At 45.5% G+C, this 17,367-nt stretch overlaps 1 protein-coding gene across 1 annotated transcript in view; it reads right to left on the reverse strand.

The window, feature by feature from the left end:
- The window catches only part of LOC309683705 (phospholipid-transporting ATPase FetA-like), a gene marked incomplete at its 3' end in the record, with an annotated part of 34,932 nt that extends 21,628 nt beyond the window's left edge, over window positions 1–13,304 (reverse strand). Inside the window, exons 1-2 of the mRNA XM_082498027.1 lie at window positions 12,715–13,304; window positions 5,477–5,555 (exon numbers count right to left, since the gene is read on the reverse strand). Of these exons, the coding sequence (XP_082354153.1) occupies window positions 5,477–5,519 (43 nt within the window). The 5' untranslated portion in view covers window positions 5,520–5,555; window positions 12,715–13,304. The remainder of the gene's footprint in view (window positions 1–5,476; window positions 5,556–12,714) is intronic.
- Window positions 13,305–17,367: the final 4,063 nt, after the last annotated feature.

The following is a 17,367-nucleotide window of genomic DNA, read 5'->3' on the forward strand; positions in this document are numbered from 1 at the left end:
GTTCAGCGTTGCACTGAGCAAACTCTACCCAAAACCAAAGCCAGGGATCTTTACCCAACAAGCTCAACATTTAATACGGACCAGAGGATAGGTGGGTGAAGGGAAGAGACAAACAACAGGTCTGAGGCTCACACCGGTTAAATATTTACGTTTCACAGCCTGTCTGGGGCACAGACAAAAGCCAAACCCTCATCACCTGAGTGTCAATCTAATGCTGTAACCTGCCTGCTGCCGACGTGCCAGCTGCTCTGCGGCACGGAACCACAGCCCATCCCTGCTCTGAACCCCAGCCAGAGCCTGGCAGGGTGCAGCGAGCGCGGCGGGGGCAGGAGGAGCGGTGAGAACCTGGTGGGATGGGAACGGGGAAGGGGAAGGTCACAACCAAGCCCTGCTCAGAGCAGGAACATGCCCAGCTGCCTGGCAAACAAATGTGGTGGGTTTTTTTATTATTGACTCAAAGGAGGGGCTCTCCAGGGCTCCATGTTACCAAACTGCATATTTTCGACGTGTAAATGCCTCTTCCTCTACAGAGCCTCTCTGGCTGCTGTGGCTGGAGAGGATTTATGCTGGCAATATCACATGCATTTTCATCTCTGAAACGGAATAGCTTGTACTGAGGGTGAAGGATTTAATTTAAAAAAAAAAAAAAACTGCAGTAAGACCATTCAGTTACGATCACTATAAATGGGTTTAGCCCTATTCCCTCTTGCCTGTTCCTCCATTATTAAATAAAGATCTTCTTTATCGTGTCTTTTTGCCTCGAAAGAACAAGAATGCTTCTTCCTCCTGAAGAAATGAAATGCAAGAATGTTGAGAGGTATTAGTTGTTTATCTTAAATAAGTAAGTTTTAATTAGAATAAATTACTTAGGGTTACAATATGCTGTGATTTATGCAGTTTGCTTAGCTTTACTTAGTATGAGTAGCTGGATTTGCTGAAGCCTCTAGGCCACAACACAGTTAATTATCTTAGTAATTTTCCTAGTGTTGTGTTTAGTCCTTTAGTAGAAGAAAAATATTGATAACACACTGATGGTTTTCCCAAGTCTGGGACTTTTCAGTTCCCCATGTTCTGCCAGCGAGCGCAGGTGCACAAGAAGCGCAAACCAGAAGATAAGGAGGTGACATCCGTCAGCAGAGACTGCAAATCAACAAGGTGAGAGCAGTCAATGGCCAGCTGGCCTGGACACAGAAAAAGAATCCAATAAGGTGTTGGAAGACCCCAGACCACAAATCACTGGGGTCGCTCGTTGCGAAGGGACCCTGGTCCGAGCAGTGACAGTCTCCGGTGGTGTGTGTGTGTGACACCTTGGGTGGTGTGAGAACACTCGGGCAGCGGCTTCTCCTTTGACAAGTAATAGACGTTTGTGCTCATGGATTGTGCCTGTTGTGCCTGGTACTGGGCTCAGCCTCCTGCTAGCGCTGAACAAACGCTACATGGCAACTGGAATTTGCCAACACTGGTAAAACATTTCATATGTCCCTGGATCAGGTGTTAATACAAAATTAATTTTGTTCTGGCATCACTAACAGTGCCCACATAGGAGATCTACTGACATACCTCCATTTTCATACAACAAATGTAAGGTCTGAAATCAAAAATCTTGACGGTGAACTGGAATTATTTTTGCCTCAGGTCCAACAAATTTTTAATATGAGGATAAAGTTAAATATTAGCTCCTGCCCTTTTCTAAAAGCAGTATTTGATATTATCACCAAAAGGAGAGAGAAAATAAGAAAAGAGGTCTCCAGAAGGATGCCTCGTCTTTGCCCAGCATGTACTACACCTGTGGTCAAACAGCACTCTTGGGATACAGGCCTGGAAGAAGTGCTAGATAACCTTAAACCAGAAAATATTCCCTTTTAGATTATTCCGGGAAGGGGCAGAGGCTGCCTCGTCTCTCCCTTTCCTTGTCTCCTGCAGTAGTACCAGTTCTGGTTTTCCTTCTCTTCCTCCTCCCGGCGATGTCTCACTCACCTGCCTTGGCTCTGGGCACGGGGTGGGGACACACCACGTCTTCACAACAGACGATTTCTCAAGAAACATCTACCTCTTTTCATGTTTGTTTTCAGTCGACTTTAGAATGAGAGCAGGCGTTTTCCAGATATATTAGCAGTGGAAATTCTGTCTCTTCTTCATTTTGGATAACTTTAATTTTGAAAATATTGTTTTTTTCAATTTTGGTTTAGGATTTTATATCACCTTGTATGCTGTTTTTTGTAATAGCAGTTCACAATATTTTGACCAATATCAGCATGCCAAATAAAGCAGCTGAAACAATAATTTATTTTTATTTTAAAAACTAACCTGACAGTGACTGGCTGGCACATATAATTTCCTTTACTAGAAAGCGGTGTCTCCTAGACATGCTGGTAATGCCACAGCTTCACACAGTTGTACATGTTGTTAATAACAGTGATACACAGTGATAGGAAGTGATGTAAAAATCATAAAAATAAATACAGCTCTGAAACAAACTCTGAGAAGTTTTTCAATTCACTGTTACTTCCCCCATGGGAAATTATGTAAAAATAAATATATTTTTCATACTCAGCGTCTGTTGTGGTAAGACATTTCCTATCACATCTGAATGGGAGTCCCAGAAGGCAAGCCAAGATTTATGTCAGTTAGGCCAGTCTTGGGCTGCCTTCTCCATAGGGAGCTGCTACCCCTGCCAAACTCTGCCCAGAGCCTGGCTGCTCAAAAACCAGCTGCCCCGGAGAGCAGGCTGTCTTTAGCAGCAAGAAGGAAAACCCATTGGAGCTTTCCAAAAGCCCTGACTCAATTTATATCCTTCCTCCTCCTCTCACAGTGCCCCTAGGTTGGGCTTCTGGAGATGAAGCTGCAGCTATGACTGTTCTTGCCATTGACTGGAAGCACATACCCTGGGATAAGGTTATTGGTGTGGGTAAGTCCTCCCCGTTCCCTGTTTCTGTTCATTTCATAGATGGTACTTGACCATCCTCATCTTCAAGGTATGAAGGTCTACTGCTGAGTTAAGCTGCCATGGGATCAAGCCAGTGACCAGAGATGTTCCACATTTATCAGCCGTTTCCAAGGCATGATCCTTATTTCTTCCCACACACTCCATGAAACAAAAGTCTCCTCATTCCTTTGTGTTTCATCGCTGTTCATTGTAGGTTAAACCTCAGTGTAAAAGATCGTAGGCATCTTTTCCACAGAAACACTACTGCTGCTTATCTAAGAGATGTACTCCTCCACTTTGGCTTGAAGAGCTTCACCAAGGTTCAGTCATCTAGGAACTGGTTTCCTGCAGGTGTTTTTCTATGTCTGACACGACACCACATAGTACTGCGCTATGGAGCTGAGATTTGGTTACATTCCTGATTCCTTGTACATAAACTTGAACATAAAAGTACAAGAACCTGGTTCTTATCTCCAAGAAATTAAGACCATGTAACCTGTCTTGTTAAGCTTTACCTATCCTGAAAAAAACTCTCCTAATTTTGCCTGCAGCTCAGCTCATGTGAAAAGAGCTGTGTCTTGCTGGGGAGAAACTGCAAAATATTACTGGTTCTCATGGGAGCAATCCTGATCCCAGTTTCAGCAGCTGGTGCCTGAGGTAATCCATTCCCTCCCATGAAATTCATATCACGAACGTGGGTCTTCAGTAAGATTAACTGTGATCCAGCTTTGCTTATGGAATGGAAATTTGGTCTTTCCATGAACAGCACTGTCCCTCCGAGACGAGGGCATGGGATGTTCCCTGCAGAAGAGCTGCGCCTGCTCTCAGGCAGCGTGGTCCTAAGGACTCCTACAAATACAAAGGCTTATAAGCCTTTGGATCACTTCAACCCTGGCATTTACTCCAGCAAAATGTTTGCAAGGAGCAATCACAGCCTTTTCAGCTTTTGGGCTGCAACGCAAAAGAATTAAAAATAAAAGGGGAGGGAAAAATGCTCTTTTAGCTTCCTGTTATGAAAGCTCCTCATTCCCTGATCACCCCAGCTTCCCTTATCCTTCTCTGAACTTCCTCCAGTTTGAATTCATTGGTTTTGAACTGGTGATCAAAAGCACAGAAAGTGAAAATAAATTATCTTTCCCTGTAAAGTATGGGGTTTAGATCTAGGAAGATCTGAGTTTCTTTGACGCTTGGTTGAAGGGGGAGATGAACACTTCTCTGCTAAAACTCAGATACAAGGCCAGGCAAAACACAAATTTTTCCTAATATAGCAACATAATCTTTTTGATAACCAGAACAGCTACTGCTTTACAAGTGGGGATGCCCTGGGTGGACGGAGGCTCGCAGGCAAGCCTGAGCTCCCTCATCTCCAAAGCCAAGATGGAGAAAGAGACCTTGGGCTGGGCAAAGATCCTTCCCCGGGAGCAATCACAACCTCCTCTCCAGGGACCATCAGCAGCAAACGGATGCCCTTGTCTTTAACACCAGGGCTCACGGTCTGCCCTGCACCAGGAAGGGGAAACAGCAGCACAATTGCAAAAATAAGCCCTTGGGAAAAAGCTATTCAGCCTTCTGAGCTCAGGGAGGTTGGGGAAAAAAATAATTTCGTATCAAAATATAAATAGGGCAGTAATCTCTGCATTCCTCAAATACAGGGAGGAACACACTGGAAAGGAAAGGCTAAATTTCTGTCCTCACAGCGTCTCCAGACATGGACGCGCGACCAGAGATCACACCCTGGGCCTGGAGGTGAAGTGATAAAACAGGAGACTCGGTTTGGTGGCTCCTGCTCCAAAGCTGTGGCACTGATGAAGGTGCACCCAAAGAGGCTGCAGGAAGCTGACCCACATTAAGGGTACGCCAGCAGCCCTCCAGCTGGACTTCTTCCAAGCATTCATCTCCGCAGGGATTTCTGCAGCAAAATCCAATGAGGATCGTGCTGCAGAGGACGGCTGCTCCCTATCTCCAAACCCTTTTCTTTGGGTGCCCTGTGGAGCTGACAGAGAGGGAATTATGTAGGTTTCTCCTCCAGCTTTAGTGTTACCCTCAGCAGCTTCTGGGGTGCTCTCAGGGTGCATCTCTGTACTTTGTTCTTCTTCCTACCTCTCATTGAAGGGAATATCGTGACATTGCCATTAACCCATTTCATCACCAAAAGTCTGCATCAGACCTTCACGCTGGCTTGCTTCTAGCATATTTTATGAACTGCTTGAGAGCGGGCACTACGCATTGCTCCTCCGCCCACTCCACCAAGAGATCCTTTTAGAAAGGACACCGAAACCCAACTTCCCCCAGCCAGTCATGTGCCATGACAGAGCACAAACTTTGCAGCCTGTTGTCTTTCGGACGTCCCCCCGTTCACTGGCACACAGTCCGCAGCACTCCCCCAAATTAGTATGAAATGCAGGAAAAGTAAAGAAAGTCTGCCTTCCTCTCCCCGCTCTGCAGGTGTAAGACATGCTCCCAAGCATGCTCTCAAGGGCTCGCTCGTGTGCTGTATTTACATTCCTTAGGTTGTCACCCGTGACAACAGCATTACCAGGCCGCACTCACCTTTCAATTTCTTCTTTCCAAATTTTAATCCGAATAGAGACATCCCAAAACTTTAGTTTAGTCCAACTCCATGGAACTTCTGCAAGAGAAAAGAGAAAGTAATTCACAATGGGGGTTTCTGGTCCCGCAGCATGACAAGATGCGGCACATACATGTAATTCTGTGTCCATGAAATGGGAGAACCAAACTCCTAAGAACAGTGGCCAACAGCTACAGTTTATCACATAGTGTGTTTTAAAATGCAAAACCATCTCAGCTTTGCAAGTTGCACTGTATCAGTGTGGGCTACCTTACCTTGGACATTTTGATCTGTTCATCTCCTGACATGGCACGAAGAACGGGCCGGTGGAGGAGAGACTGAAAAGGACATTCCTACTGCCTTGGCCCTATGTGAAAAGGAGAAATACACTCACAGGGCTTGTGCTGAAGGTCCAGAGGAACTGTGTGACTACCCAGAGCGAGACCAGCCTCCCTGATGAGGGGGAAGCAGCGGGAAACACTGGTTTCCTGTACATCTGCCTGTGCTCAACGTGTGCTGGCTCACACGGTTGTCCATCTGCTGGTCACCCTCTGTGTTTGGGGTGGACTAGCCTGTACGGCTCTGAGTAAAATTTCTCCCCCGCTGCCTGCAAACTCCCTGGCCCAGAAGCCTAAAGCCAGCCACCAGCAATGCATTTAAGGCACTGAACGTATCCTGATACGCAGAGGAACTGAGCATTAAACAAAATCACATCAAAACCTGTCGGCAATGAAACTTTCAGCATGCCAAGCATCAGACAGATTATTTAAAGTACTTAATGGTGGTGTTGGTGCTGACAGCCTGCGAGGATCCGTGAGCATGGGAAAAGCCGGCGCTGCCTGGCAGGCCTGGCTGATGGGGAGCCTGAATCAACAGGAACGCTGTACCAGCTGCTCAACTGGCCGGTGGAGCCAAGCTGAGACATTTGAGGGAATCGTAATCTATATAGAACATGTTTTCTAGGTGACAGAATAAAGTTTTTGCGCTCTATTCTATGCTATCTGTGCAGAGCCAGGGTGTCTAAGGAGACAAGTATAGCATATACATCATATTTTGGAAACACGCAAATGCAGATACGGCCTATGCCACTGCCCAAGTGCAAGCCTGGTGCAACATCACTGAAACACGCCTGGTGCCAGCTTGGGCTTCAAGTCTTTTCAGAAAATGAAGGTGAACTTTAGGGAAAAGTCTACAGTCATTGCATAGGTCAGACATTTCTGTGCAGATCTCTATTCCAGATGCTGAAGCAAAGCTATATTTAGCAGCTGCAATTCAACGAGCCTGAGATAAGGCAAACAGCAGCAGGTAAGCTCCAGCCAGCCAGCTAAGCACTGCACACCCTGAGCACAGCGCAGCCCTGGCACAGCACTCCCTGCCACTCACCACGGTGTTCGGGAACCCCTCTGTGCCCACTATACTTGAAAGAGATCCTTTTTCTATTCACTCATTTAGAGCCAATTGTTTCTGCTCACCAGAACAAATGCTTTGGCAACACCCCTCCCCAAAATTTCCCCTGTCCACGGAGCTAAACCACTTAAAGTTACAATATTCAATGTCACAACCTAAAGCTTTCTCAACCCTGCTGACCAACCTTACTGTCCATCCCTAAATGACCTCAGTCTATCATTTTCAACATATTTCTTCCATGTCATAGAATCATAGAATGGTTTAGGTTGGAAGGGACCTTGAAGATCATCAAGTTCCAACCCCCCTGCCATAGACAGGGACACTTCCCACCAGACCAGGTCGCCCAAGGCCACATCCAGCCTGGCCTTGAACACCTCCAGGGATGGGGCATCCACAGCCTCCCTGGCAAATGTCTTAGAATTACTATAATATCTTACAAAACTCTCCTAAATAGCACTGAGGGCTCCCCATAAGATGGTGGGAGGAGCAAGACATGCTGCCCACACACCCAGAGGTAAAGACTTCAGACTTCCTAGAGCACCAGGAGCCACAGATCTAGTAATTACTGTCCACTGGCAGCGCAAGGATGCAAAAGGTTGGCTGCTTGTAATCATCATGTGGATATACTGCTGAACTCTGGATTTTGCAGTATTTGCCAAAAGTTTTAGAAAAACTATCCACAGCTACCAAACCTCTCCCAGCTGCATACTCAACTGACAAGGCATATAATTTCAGCAGAGGGGAAAAAAGGATGTTTATATTTGCGGGGGAGCAGAAGAGAGGGTGGTTATAAGCCTTCTTTCAGCAGTAATAACACGAAACAAACAATAGAGTTAAGATCCGCGTCTCACAAAAAAAAAACCCTGAAACTTCCCTCAGCTCTGACACATGGCTTTTGTTAATTACTGTGATTCTTTAATCACTGGTTTCTGGCGTGACTGCAGTATGACAACTAGACTGCAACAATATACTATTTTGACATGGAGGGCATCTTTAATTCCTTCAGCTTCTCAGTGCATTTGTTTAGGATTGCATTCATTGAACATCTTTGCTCAGCAGCAAATTTAAGTTACGATCGTGGCCAGCACAAATATCCTTACAGGCTCACCATTCGCATAAAACCATGTCTTTTAGGGGTGACATGGGTCATAACTTTGCCATATCCATTGATACCAATTACCTCTCTGGTACGTCATCTCCATCATACAGATTTAGCATAGCTGCTTACTTGGCAAAATCCCAGGAGTTATAAATCCTTCCCAAGCTCACCTGATCCTCTAAGCAAAACCCAGTTCCTGGCTTGCCCAAACCACAGTGTCATTTGAGAATGTGTCAGTATTCAATGGGCACACACACGATGGCATTAAGGGCTTGACACACCCCTATTACACTGAGGTGTACTCTTTATTTTCATAATATTGCAAATGTCGCCCTTTGCTGCTTTGTTATTGACTCACACACCTAATCCTCATACTCCTTTACCTACCAAGCCACTCTCACGCTGGCAACAGCTTCTGTGTGTGCCTGTCTGCTCACACCCCCCTTTGTGCCAGTACACCTACATACTTCCAGGAGTCTGTTTTCAGTCTGAGAGTTCACTGACCATTGGCTGCAAGTGTGAAAACAAACCTCAGCAAACGATGGTGGAGTTGTCCCTTTTGGTAGTCCTCCAAGTATCGCTCCCATTTGTATTAGTTATCACAACTTCTGCAGGCAGATGTGGTCAACCAAGGCCTTGGCTCTGGCTACCTTTCAGTCCCAGGTATTCTTCTTAGGGTATTTTGGACTCTCAATCCTACCCGCAGGGTCCAACATCTTTTCACCTGTATCTATTAACAAAATCCCTCAGGGTACTTTTTTCCCCAGATTCCACTTCTAATCAAAATGTACATTCCTCTTCAGTTTTCTTTACTCTATTTTTCCCCCCCTTTGTTCAATCTCTCTATTTTTTAAATCTGAGATTCAGTTTCTCTTCCAAAATTGCAATGATGGGTCTTCAGCCTCATATCACTCACACACACTGCTACGGTTTTAATTTCCCTTTGCGTTTTCTGGAAAAAATGATCACTCTCATGTTTCATTTTCATGTGGCATGAAGTACTTTTCAGATTTTGGTAAGACACTTTCACAGCCTCCTATTCCTGAATTAATTGAAAACACATAAAACACACGAAAGCTTTCTAGTCAGAAAAAAAAGGCAATTTCCTGTTTGCCTTCATTTTCCCTGGCACGAGCTATTTTCAGAGGCAAAGTGAAGCACTGCTTCAACCTCCTAAAGTTGCCTTCCCCAGTCTGTGTCAGCCCTTCAGGACTTTTTTTTGTTGCTGTTCCATTTTCCACTTGATTGTGTTGTGTTTTGTTGTTTTTTTCATCTCTGTTTACCCCAGGTACCCTGCACTGCTCAGTAATCACAGGGAGCTCACATATTTGAATAACCACACGGATTCGACTCCTCTGCGTAACAGGACACATGTTACTTCCCCATGGTCCCAAAGCTTATAGCAAAAATTATTTAAAGCTCAAATTCCCAGTTCCTCATTTATGGGAATTTGGGGGTATAAGCGAAGAATAAATTATCACTTCTCACTATAGAGGCTTTTGTACTTACCGTGCTCTACAAACTGTCTAGCTAGAGCTTACGCTTCTGCAAAGACAATCCACCTGCTTTATGGCTACTGACAGTTTAATCACGGGCTCTGAGCACTTTAATATCCACAGCGAGAAGCTACTTTGATGGGTCTTAAATAGGGAAGGGATGCTTTCTCGTAAACCAAGCTCAGCCTAATTTAAGAGAGACAAGAGCCAGATTTGGCTTGAGAACACAACAGCAAAGCTCCTCCTGCATGAGGGGCAGGTTGCAATGAGCTACGGCACATGGAATTTGCAAGGGCTACAGCCTAATCCAAAACCACCGCTCGCTAAGGTCTGGGCTGCAAACTAGCGTTGGAGGGAGGCACTTCCCACCACCGCTGTGATGAGTAGCAAAATGAGAAAAGACATGGCACAACTCCGATGAATGGAGAGCAGATGTTGCAGATGGAAAACATGGCTAGTTTCTTGGCCATGTCTCTGGACATAGCTACGTGATACATCAGATTCAATGATACATACGAATTAGAAAACACTTGATGCTTCTGCTCCCATCACCTTGTTCCCAGACTCTGTGAAATGATCCATGTTAAATACAATCATTTTTGGAAGGGTTATTTTAATCCAGATCATGGGGTGGAGTTCAGTACGGACCGAAATTCCTGCCTAAGCAGGGGTTGTAGCAGATCTGAGGGGGCAGTGAGTTGTGCCGTAATACTAGAAGCAAGCACCCAAAGTCCAGGAGAATTAGGCAGGAGAACAGGATTTCTCCAGTCAGTTTTGCCACCAAATATAGTGTGGTACGGGTACACCCTAAAAAGTTTAAATAGCTCTGTCCAGGTAAAAATTCAGAAGGCATACCATGCCTCCACTCACCAGCTTTCCATGTCAGGTCAGTTTTTGCACTTGAGCAAGATTTATAAGTTTAATTTTTTAAAATCTGTGTTCAGCTGATGTAACCAAAAACACCCACAGGTCTTAGAATGTTTTTTTTTTTCAGGGTAAAGCGCTAAATATCCAACCAATAGGTCACTGTATGAGAAAGTAGATCCCAAGCACTGGGCATCGTGACTGACAAGGTTCAAGACTGCCTGTGATGCCTTATGTTCTTGGTGGAGGAATTCTGTTCAATACCATGAGATGAACCACATCTAAGTCCCTAAATTTTGAACACATATCACTTTAAACTGGATTTGGAAGAACAACTGGGAAAATGTTAAAGGTTTAAAATGCATTAGGTCCTCAAACTCCCTGTTTTCTCCATGCCTTAGTTGCGTGCCTGAGGGGGTGCACATGTGTCATGGTTTCAGTTGGGATAGAGTTAACTTTTTTACTGGAAGCTGGTATAGTGCTATGTTTCAGATTTGGGTTGAGAAATACTGTTTGTAGAATAGCACACCGGTGGTTTTATTTGTTGCTAAGCTCTCAAGGCCTTTTCTACTCCTCACACCGCCCCACCATCGCGCAGACTTGGGGGGCATAAGAAGTTGGGAGGAGACAGAGCCAGGACAGCTGACCCCAACTGACCAAAGGGATGTTCCATACCATGTGATGTCATGCTCAGTATATAAAGCTGAAGGAAGAAGAAGGAAAGGGGGAGATGTTTGGAGTGATGGCATTTGTCTTCCCGAGTAACCGTTATGTGTGATGGAGCCCTGCTTTCCAGGGGATGGCTGGACACCTGCCTGCTGATGGGGAGCACTGAATGAATTTCTCGTTTTGCTTTCCTCATGCGTGTGGCTTTTGCTCTACATATTAAACTGTTTTTATCTCAACCCGTGAGCTTTTCCTCACTTTTACTCTTGTGGTTCTCTCCCCTATCATAAATTGGGCAGGGGGAGTGGACGCCTGCATGGTTCTAGTTGCCAGCTGGGGTTAAATCATGACAACATACTCAGGTGCTAAAACAGGAGAGTCACGATCACTCCCAGGTATCACAGAGAAGGACATCACAGTTGGTGCAATGTTTGCTAATGCTCTGGCAAGAGCAATGTAAAGGCCTGGCACGCCTGGGATGGACTGACCTCGCAGTGTGCCATACAAAGGCACGTTTGCAAAAGACCCCCTTTAAACTTCTGGTATATTAAGTATTTCAGTCAAATTGGTCTTTTTTTTTTTTTTTGGTTCCAATGTGGACGATGCCTTTGCTTTCCCCTATCGAAAGCAAACACAAAAATTTCAGCCATTAGAAATAATTAGTACTAATATTCTTTTAACATTTAAATATATAAGCATTTGTGTTTCTCCACCCTTCCTTACATCCCCTTATGTTTGAACACCTCAAGAGCAAAACAGGGAGTAGCACAGGCTGTAGCACTCCCTGCTTTGCAAGTGGGAAACAGAGAAAACAAGCTGCAGGACAGACAACCGAAAAGTGTGTTTTTAATCCCAGAATAACACTCTTTTGGGGCTGAACTCAGATTTGCCTGAATTCGACTTGGAATTAGTTTAAGAAGCTATAAATGGTCACTCTTGGCATTGGGGTTTACAAGAGGAGCAGTGTCTCTGGTTTAAATCTACTAACTCAGTGCAAAGAGTTTGAAAGTATCCCTGAAACCTCCTCAGCTTCTTAAACACCTAAAGACGTATCCTGGATGAGGCAAGCGAGCCCTCCAGCTATTTTTTGGTGCTGTTCCAAGCAATACATACAGAAACCTATGGAAACGTGTGCTCCTACCCCCTACACTCAAACGTGCCAACGCAATTAGCTATAATTGCTGGGAAACAGACTCAGCCTGTTATCTGCCACGTTTTAAAGTAATGATCCAATATCCTCCATCTGTCTTCATTAAAACGCTCTTTAAACTGACACCGGAATGGCAGTCGAAAATTTGCATTCGGCTCCTTTGGGTGAGCGAGTCGCAACGCTCAGGTTACGGACCAACAGCTGAGGCCGAGCGAGTTCCCGGACAGAAATGCAGGCAGCAGCCTGCTCCCTCCCCAGCGCCCCAAACAATAGCAGCTTCCCCGGGCGCCTGCCGCCGCCGCCGCCACCGCTGCTTGAAATCGTGCACAGCCCGGCTCACTCCACCCAGAAGTCTATCAGCTCGCTCGCTGAGAAAGCTCGACCCCCAAACACTTTGATTAAACTTCGCGAAGCTGTCGGGTCTGGGGGAGGAAAAAAAAAAAAAAAAAAAAAAAAAAAAAAAAAGACCCACAGGTTTTCTGCCCCCAAAAGCTGAGAGGGAAAACAAACAAGCGGAAGGAAAACAGTAAATCTTACCCTTGAAGGCTTGTAAAAGTCACAGCAACAAAGTTCCTGCCCTCCATAGCACTCCGGTACGCTCCTGTCTTCTCATTTACACGCAGCTTTATCCCCTCCCAAGACCAACAGCTTCACTTGTAGTCGCAGCGCCAGGACACTCATCTAAGAAAGCAAAGCTCCTTTGCGCGCTATGAAATGGGCATCGCGTGCTTGTCTCCGAGCCCCTTAAAATCCACCATGGACCCGCTCTGCCACGCAATGTCCTGGTAACTAAACTTACTCCAAGTTCCCTACTTCTTACTTCAGTCACTGGGCTTGGCTCCTTGCCAAATTCTTCCTCTTTTTTTTTTTTTTTTTTTTTTTAAATTCTGTTTCCTGTAGATAGGGAGTGTGTAGTAGCTCCCTTAAAAATAAAATGCTTCAGCACAACAAGCTGCGAAAGAGTAAAGCAGAAAAGCAGAGCGCCTAGGCTTGGGGCACCCCAATTAATTCCAGAGGCAACTGCTGCTCGCCTTACCTACCTCCTGCCGACGCGGAAGCTTTCAAAAGGAAACCAAGCGAGTAAAAAAGTCCAACATATCAAATTGCTTTAAAAAAGGATGAACTTGGTAAGGGATCTGTTTCCCAGCAGCAGCCCCTCTCTCTGCATCCGTAACGCTGGAGCCGGTCAGGACTCCTCAAACCCAGAGACACTGTCCTACAAGCTGATCCCAAGGCTCCACCTCGCCCACTTTCCAATAGTTGTGAGTAGCAAAAAACTCTGCAGAGAAAAACCTCATCGAGTACAATTGCACAACTCAACCACAGAGCTTCCTCCAGCCAGCCGGAGGATCGCTTCGGCGCCGAAACGTCAGGGCTTGCTCATCCCTGAGAGCATGACCTCCCCTTGGCCTCAGGGACACTGGTTAGATATCAGGAGGACATTTTTTCACTCTGAGGGTGGTGAGGCACTGGAACAGGTTGCCCAGAGAAGCTGTGGAGGCCCCATCCCTGGAGGTGTTCAAGGGCAGGCTGGATGGGGCTTTGAGCAACCTGGTCTGGTGGGAGGTGTCCCTGCCCATGGCAGGGGGGTTGGAACACAATGATCTTAAGGTCCCTTCCAACCCAAACCATTTTACAATTCTATGACACCAGCTTGGTTTCGCTACTCTCAAGGGGCTCCTCCTCACCAAACCCCCTCAGCACTCTCATGAGCCTCCCCCTCTTCCCACCTGTTCTCCCACCTTCAATGAACCAGTCACTTTTTTTTTCCAAATTGTGGGACCCTTCACAATACAGTGCCCTCCTAAATGCCATTCCCCTGGCACGTTACCTACCGAGTGTACTACAAGACTAAAACTGGGCCAGCTACAACTTTAATCCACCTCCTGCTTCCCTATACCTGTGAACTGCAATTATTTTAAAATCACCATATTCTTTCCCTAAGTTGCATTGACAGTAATGTCTGCCAGCAACATGCCAATTTATTCCCAACATCAAGAGAACGTTTAAGGTAAGAGATTTCTATATGTATTTATCTCTGTTTTTTCCTTCATCTTCTGTGTTTTCTCACTGGATTTACATGAACGCTGTTAGAATTAGTTTCAAACGTACCCACAAACACTTGAATGTATTGATCAACTGATTAATCATACTAACATGGAAGTCAAGGCTTTGCCAAAGAGTATTTTCTCGAAGGTGAAATTTTCTGAAGTCCTGTTGTTGAGAGATATCCATTTTTTAGCTTAAATTAGTAAGCTTTAAGAATAAATTATTTAAGTTAGATAAGTTATTTAGGAATAAATTACTTGGGGTTAGAATATGGTGTGACGTATGCGGTTTGCTTAGCTTTACATAGCATGAGTAGCTGGATTTGCTGAAGCCTTTAGGCTGCAATACAGTTAATTTTCTTAGTAATTTTCCTAGCAGCTGGTACAGTGCTGTGTTTAATCTTTTAGTGTGAGGAAAATGTCAATAACACACTGATGTTTCGGTAGTGTTTTTCCCAAGTCTGGGACTTTTCAGTTCCCCATGTTCTGCCAGCGAGCGCAGGTGCACAAGAAGCGCAAACCAGAAGATAAGGAGGTGACATCCGTCAGCAGAGACTGCAAATCAACAAGGTGAGAGCAGTCAATGGCCAGCTGGCCTGGACACAGAAAAAGAATCCAATAAGGTGTTGGAAGACCCCAGACCACAAATCACTGGGGTCGCTCGTTGCGAAGGGACCCTGGTCCGAGCAGTGACAGTCTCCGGTGGTGTGTGTGTGTGTGTGACTCCTTGGGTGGTATTGGCAGTGGCTTCTCCTTTGACACCTGTCAAAGAGAAATGCTATGGAAGAGCCTGGATGCTTCAATGGTGGTACTACAGTGGTCATAAAGGTTGAAGTGCAGAGTGACAATGAAGAGGATCCTATAGCACCATAAACGATTTCTGAAGGAAGAAAAGGAGCCCATGCTCTTTGCAATGACTCCAGGGTTGTTCTTCCAAGCTACACCTATTTGAGACAACATTCATTGAATTGGCTTCCTAATTCCAACACAAAGTAACCATCCGTACAAACAGCCAACATGGGACATGGCATATAGGACTAATCTCCAGGTCAACTGAAATTATTTTGAACTGAAAAGCATCTAACTTGAGAAGGAATTTCCCTTGCACCAGCCATTCCTCAAGTTCTCACCACCCACACCCCATCTCAACAGCAGCAGCCACAAGTATCACATTTTTTCCTGCAACCAAAAGTATACAGACCTGGATTAATTTTGGTCCTTCTGCATATTTGTAGAATGCCTTGGTCTCACTTCATTCTGGAGTTTTCCTCTTTCTTAGAACTTTCTTCTGCTTTTTACCTCCATTTTAATATGTTAACTAATGATGATTCATTCCACACTACTCCCACTTTCCTTGCTGCTGTCTTTATATTTGCTTGTTACCACTTTGACCTTGGCCGGTCATTTCTTCCTTCCTAGAGTTAGGTTCACCACCTTCCTTTGACATGAGAGTGGACCCAAACATAAAATCAGCTAGGCTTGGGCCTTGTTTAGACTTTAAAATAGCTAAAAATTGGGCAGGGTGTTTTGTTAATGATTTTTCTTGGCACTGAAATCCACCTCATGTACATTGGGAATTACTTTTTCCCTCAACTGTGCTTTCCCCATGGACTTATGTGAACCTGCTCATGTAGGGAAGTTCAGCACAAGTGGAAGCGCTCGGAAGAGCAGGTGTCACTCGGTGTTATGAACTCAGCTCTCTTGTCCTTGCCTTACACTTTGGTCCCTGGGTAGCATCTTCCCAATAGTCACACCATTTGCATCCTCCTTTGCAAATTTCTGAACACATCAGGGAGGGCTGCAGCCTGCAATGTCGGTTGTCCAAATTTCAGTGCCTGCCTAAGGGGTGTACATGTATGCTGGGTGTCTGAGCTCCCACTGCAGCCAGTATGGTTTGGGCAGAGGTTCAGCTGACCAGCTGCAGCAAGGCAGCAGTGAATTTGCTGTGACCCATAGCTGTGGGAAGAAGTAGTTCAGTCTGCCGACTATACAGCAAATGAGTTGTTTTCTTGGCTGGGCAGCTAACTTCAAACCATGGTGCTTCACCTTTGAATCCTCCACTTTCCCAACTGCCCGCTGGTCACACAGGGCTGGCTTACAGTGGGATGGATTTAAATTCTTGCCATTAAGATCTTATCCTAGGACTATATCTGGGAGAATGACTTCCAGTCATTCAGCCTGTGCTGCATTTCAACTATGACCAAGATGCAAAACTGAAGACTTACTGACACTGATGTTTAAGGCCCTCCAGTCCAGATCCACCCTCCCTCCAAACAGCAAAGCTGAGAGAGGAGAGGACCCTCTCTGAAGCACAGAGGACCCGAACATGCTTGGTGACCTAGTAAGGCTTTGAATGGCTTAATATGCCCCCAGGTAACTACAGCAAATAACTAGAGGATAGGAGAGAAACAGGAGAGAAACACACCCTGGAGCATCCCATAGTGTAGACTTAAACTACGTGCCAATCCTTGCGAGATGTCAATGCTATTTTTAAAATTTCTGTCAACTGAGATGCTTTCCCAACTATCCTATATAGTTCAAAAGGAGGACTGATAATTTCTGCTTTCCCTTACTGACTTGTAACTGCAGTCTGCAACTCCTGAACTGCAAGGTTTGAAGTTCTACCAAGGCTGGTACCTCCCACTGCAAAGAAGTGGCTGTTGCTGATTGAGCCAAGCTGGGCTCCCCACAACCCCGGAACCAGTGCAATGTCCAGAGATCGTTTCCATCCAAACAATCAAAACTCCAGCTCCCAAACTGGCACAAGTGCATTGCTCATACTAACTAACCATGGGAGTTACAACTCCAGAAAAGAATTCCGACATGGTGCTGAAGGGTTTCCTCACAGAAGCCCAAGGGTCAGCCTTAGATGACCGAATCTCCTCCCACAGCATAGGCTTTCCTCATCCCAGCTTTTCTCTCCTCTCCTGACTGGTCCTGGCCAGTGAGGAGCTCCTTGTGTAGGGGAAGGATAAGGAGCATACTTCACTTTGGGAACCACTGACACATCTGTTGTTATGAGCACCTGCAATGGCTACAAGGGGTCAGATGGGCATCTTGTCCCAGCTGCCCTTGCTATGAGAGACTTTCTGCATCCTCTTGCTGTCAAAAGTCAGTGTAGGATGCATAAGAAATACAGGAC

The sequence above is a fragment of the Vanellus vanellus genome (genome assembly GCF_965231255.1).
Source record: "Vanellus vanellus genome assembly, chromosome: Z".
Lineage (NCBI taxonomy): Eukaryota > Metazoa > Chordata > Aves > Charadriiformes > Charadriidae > Vanellus > Vanellus vanellus.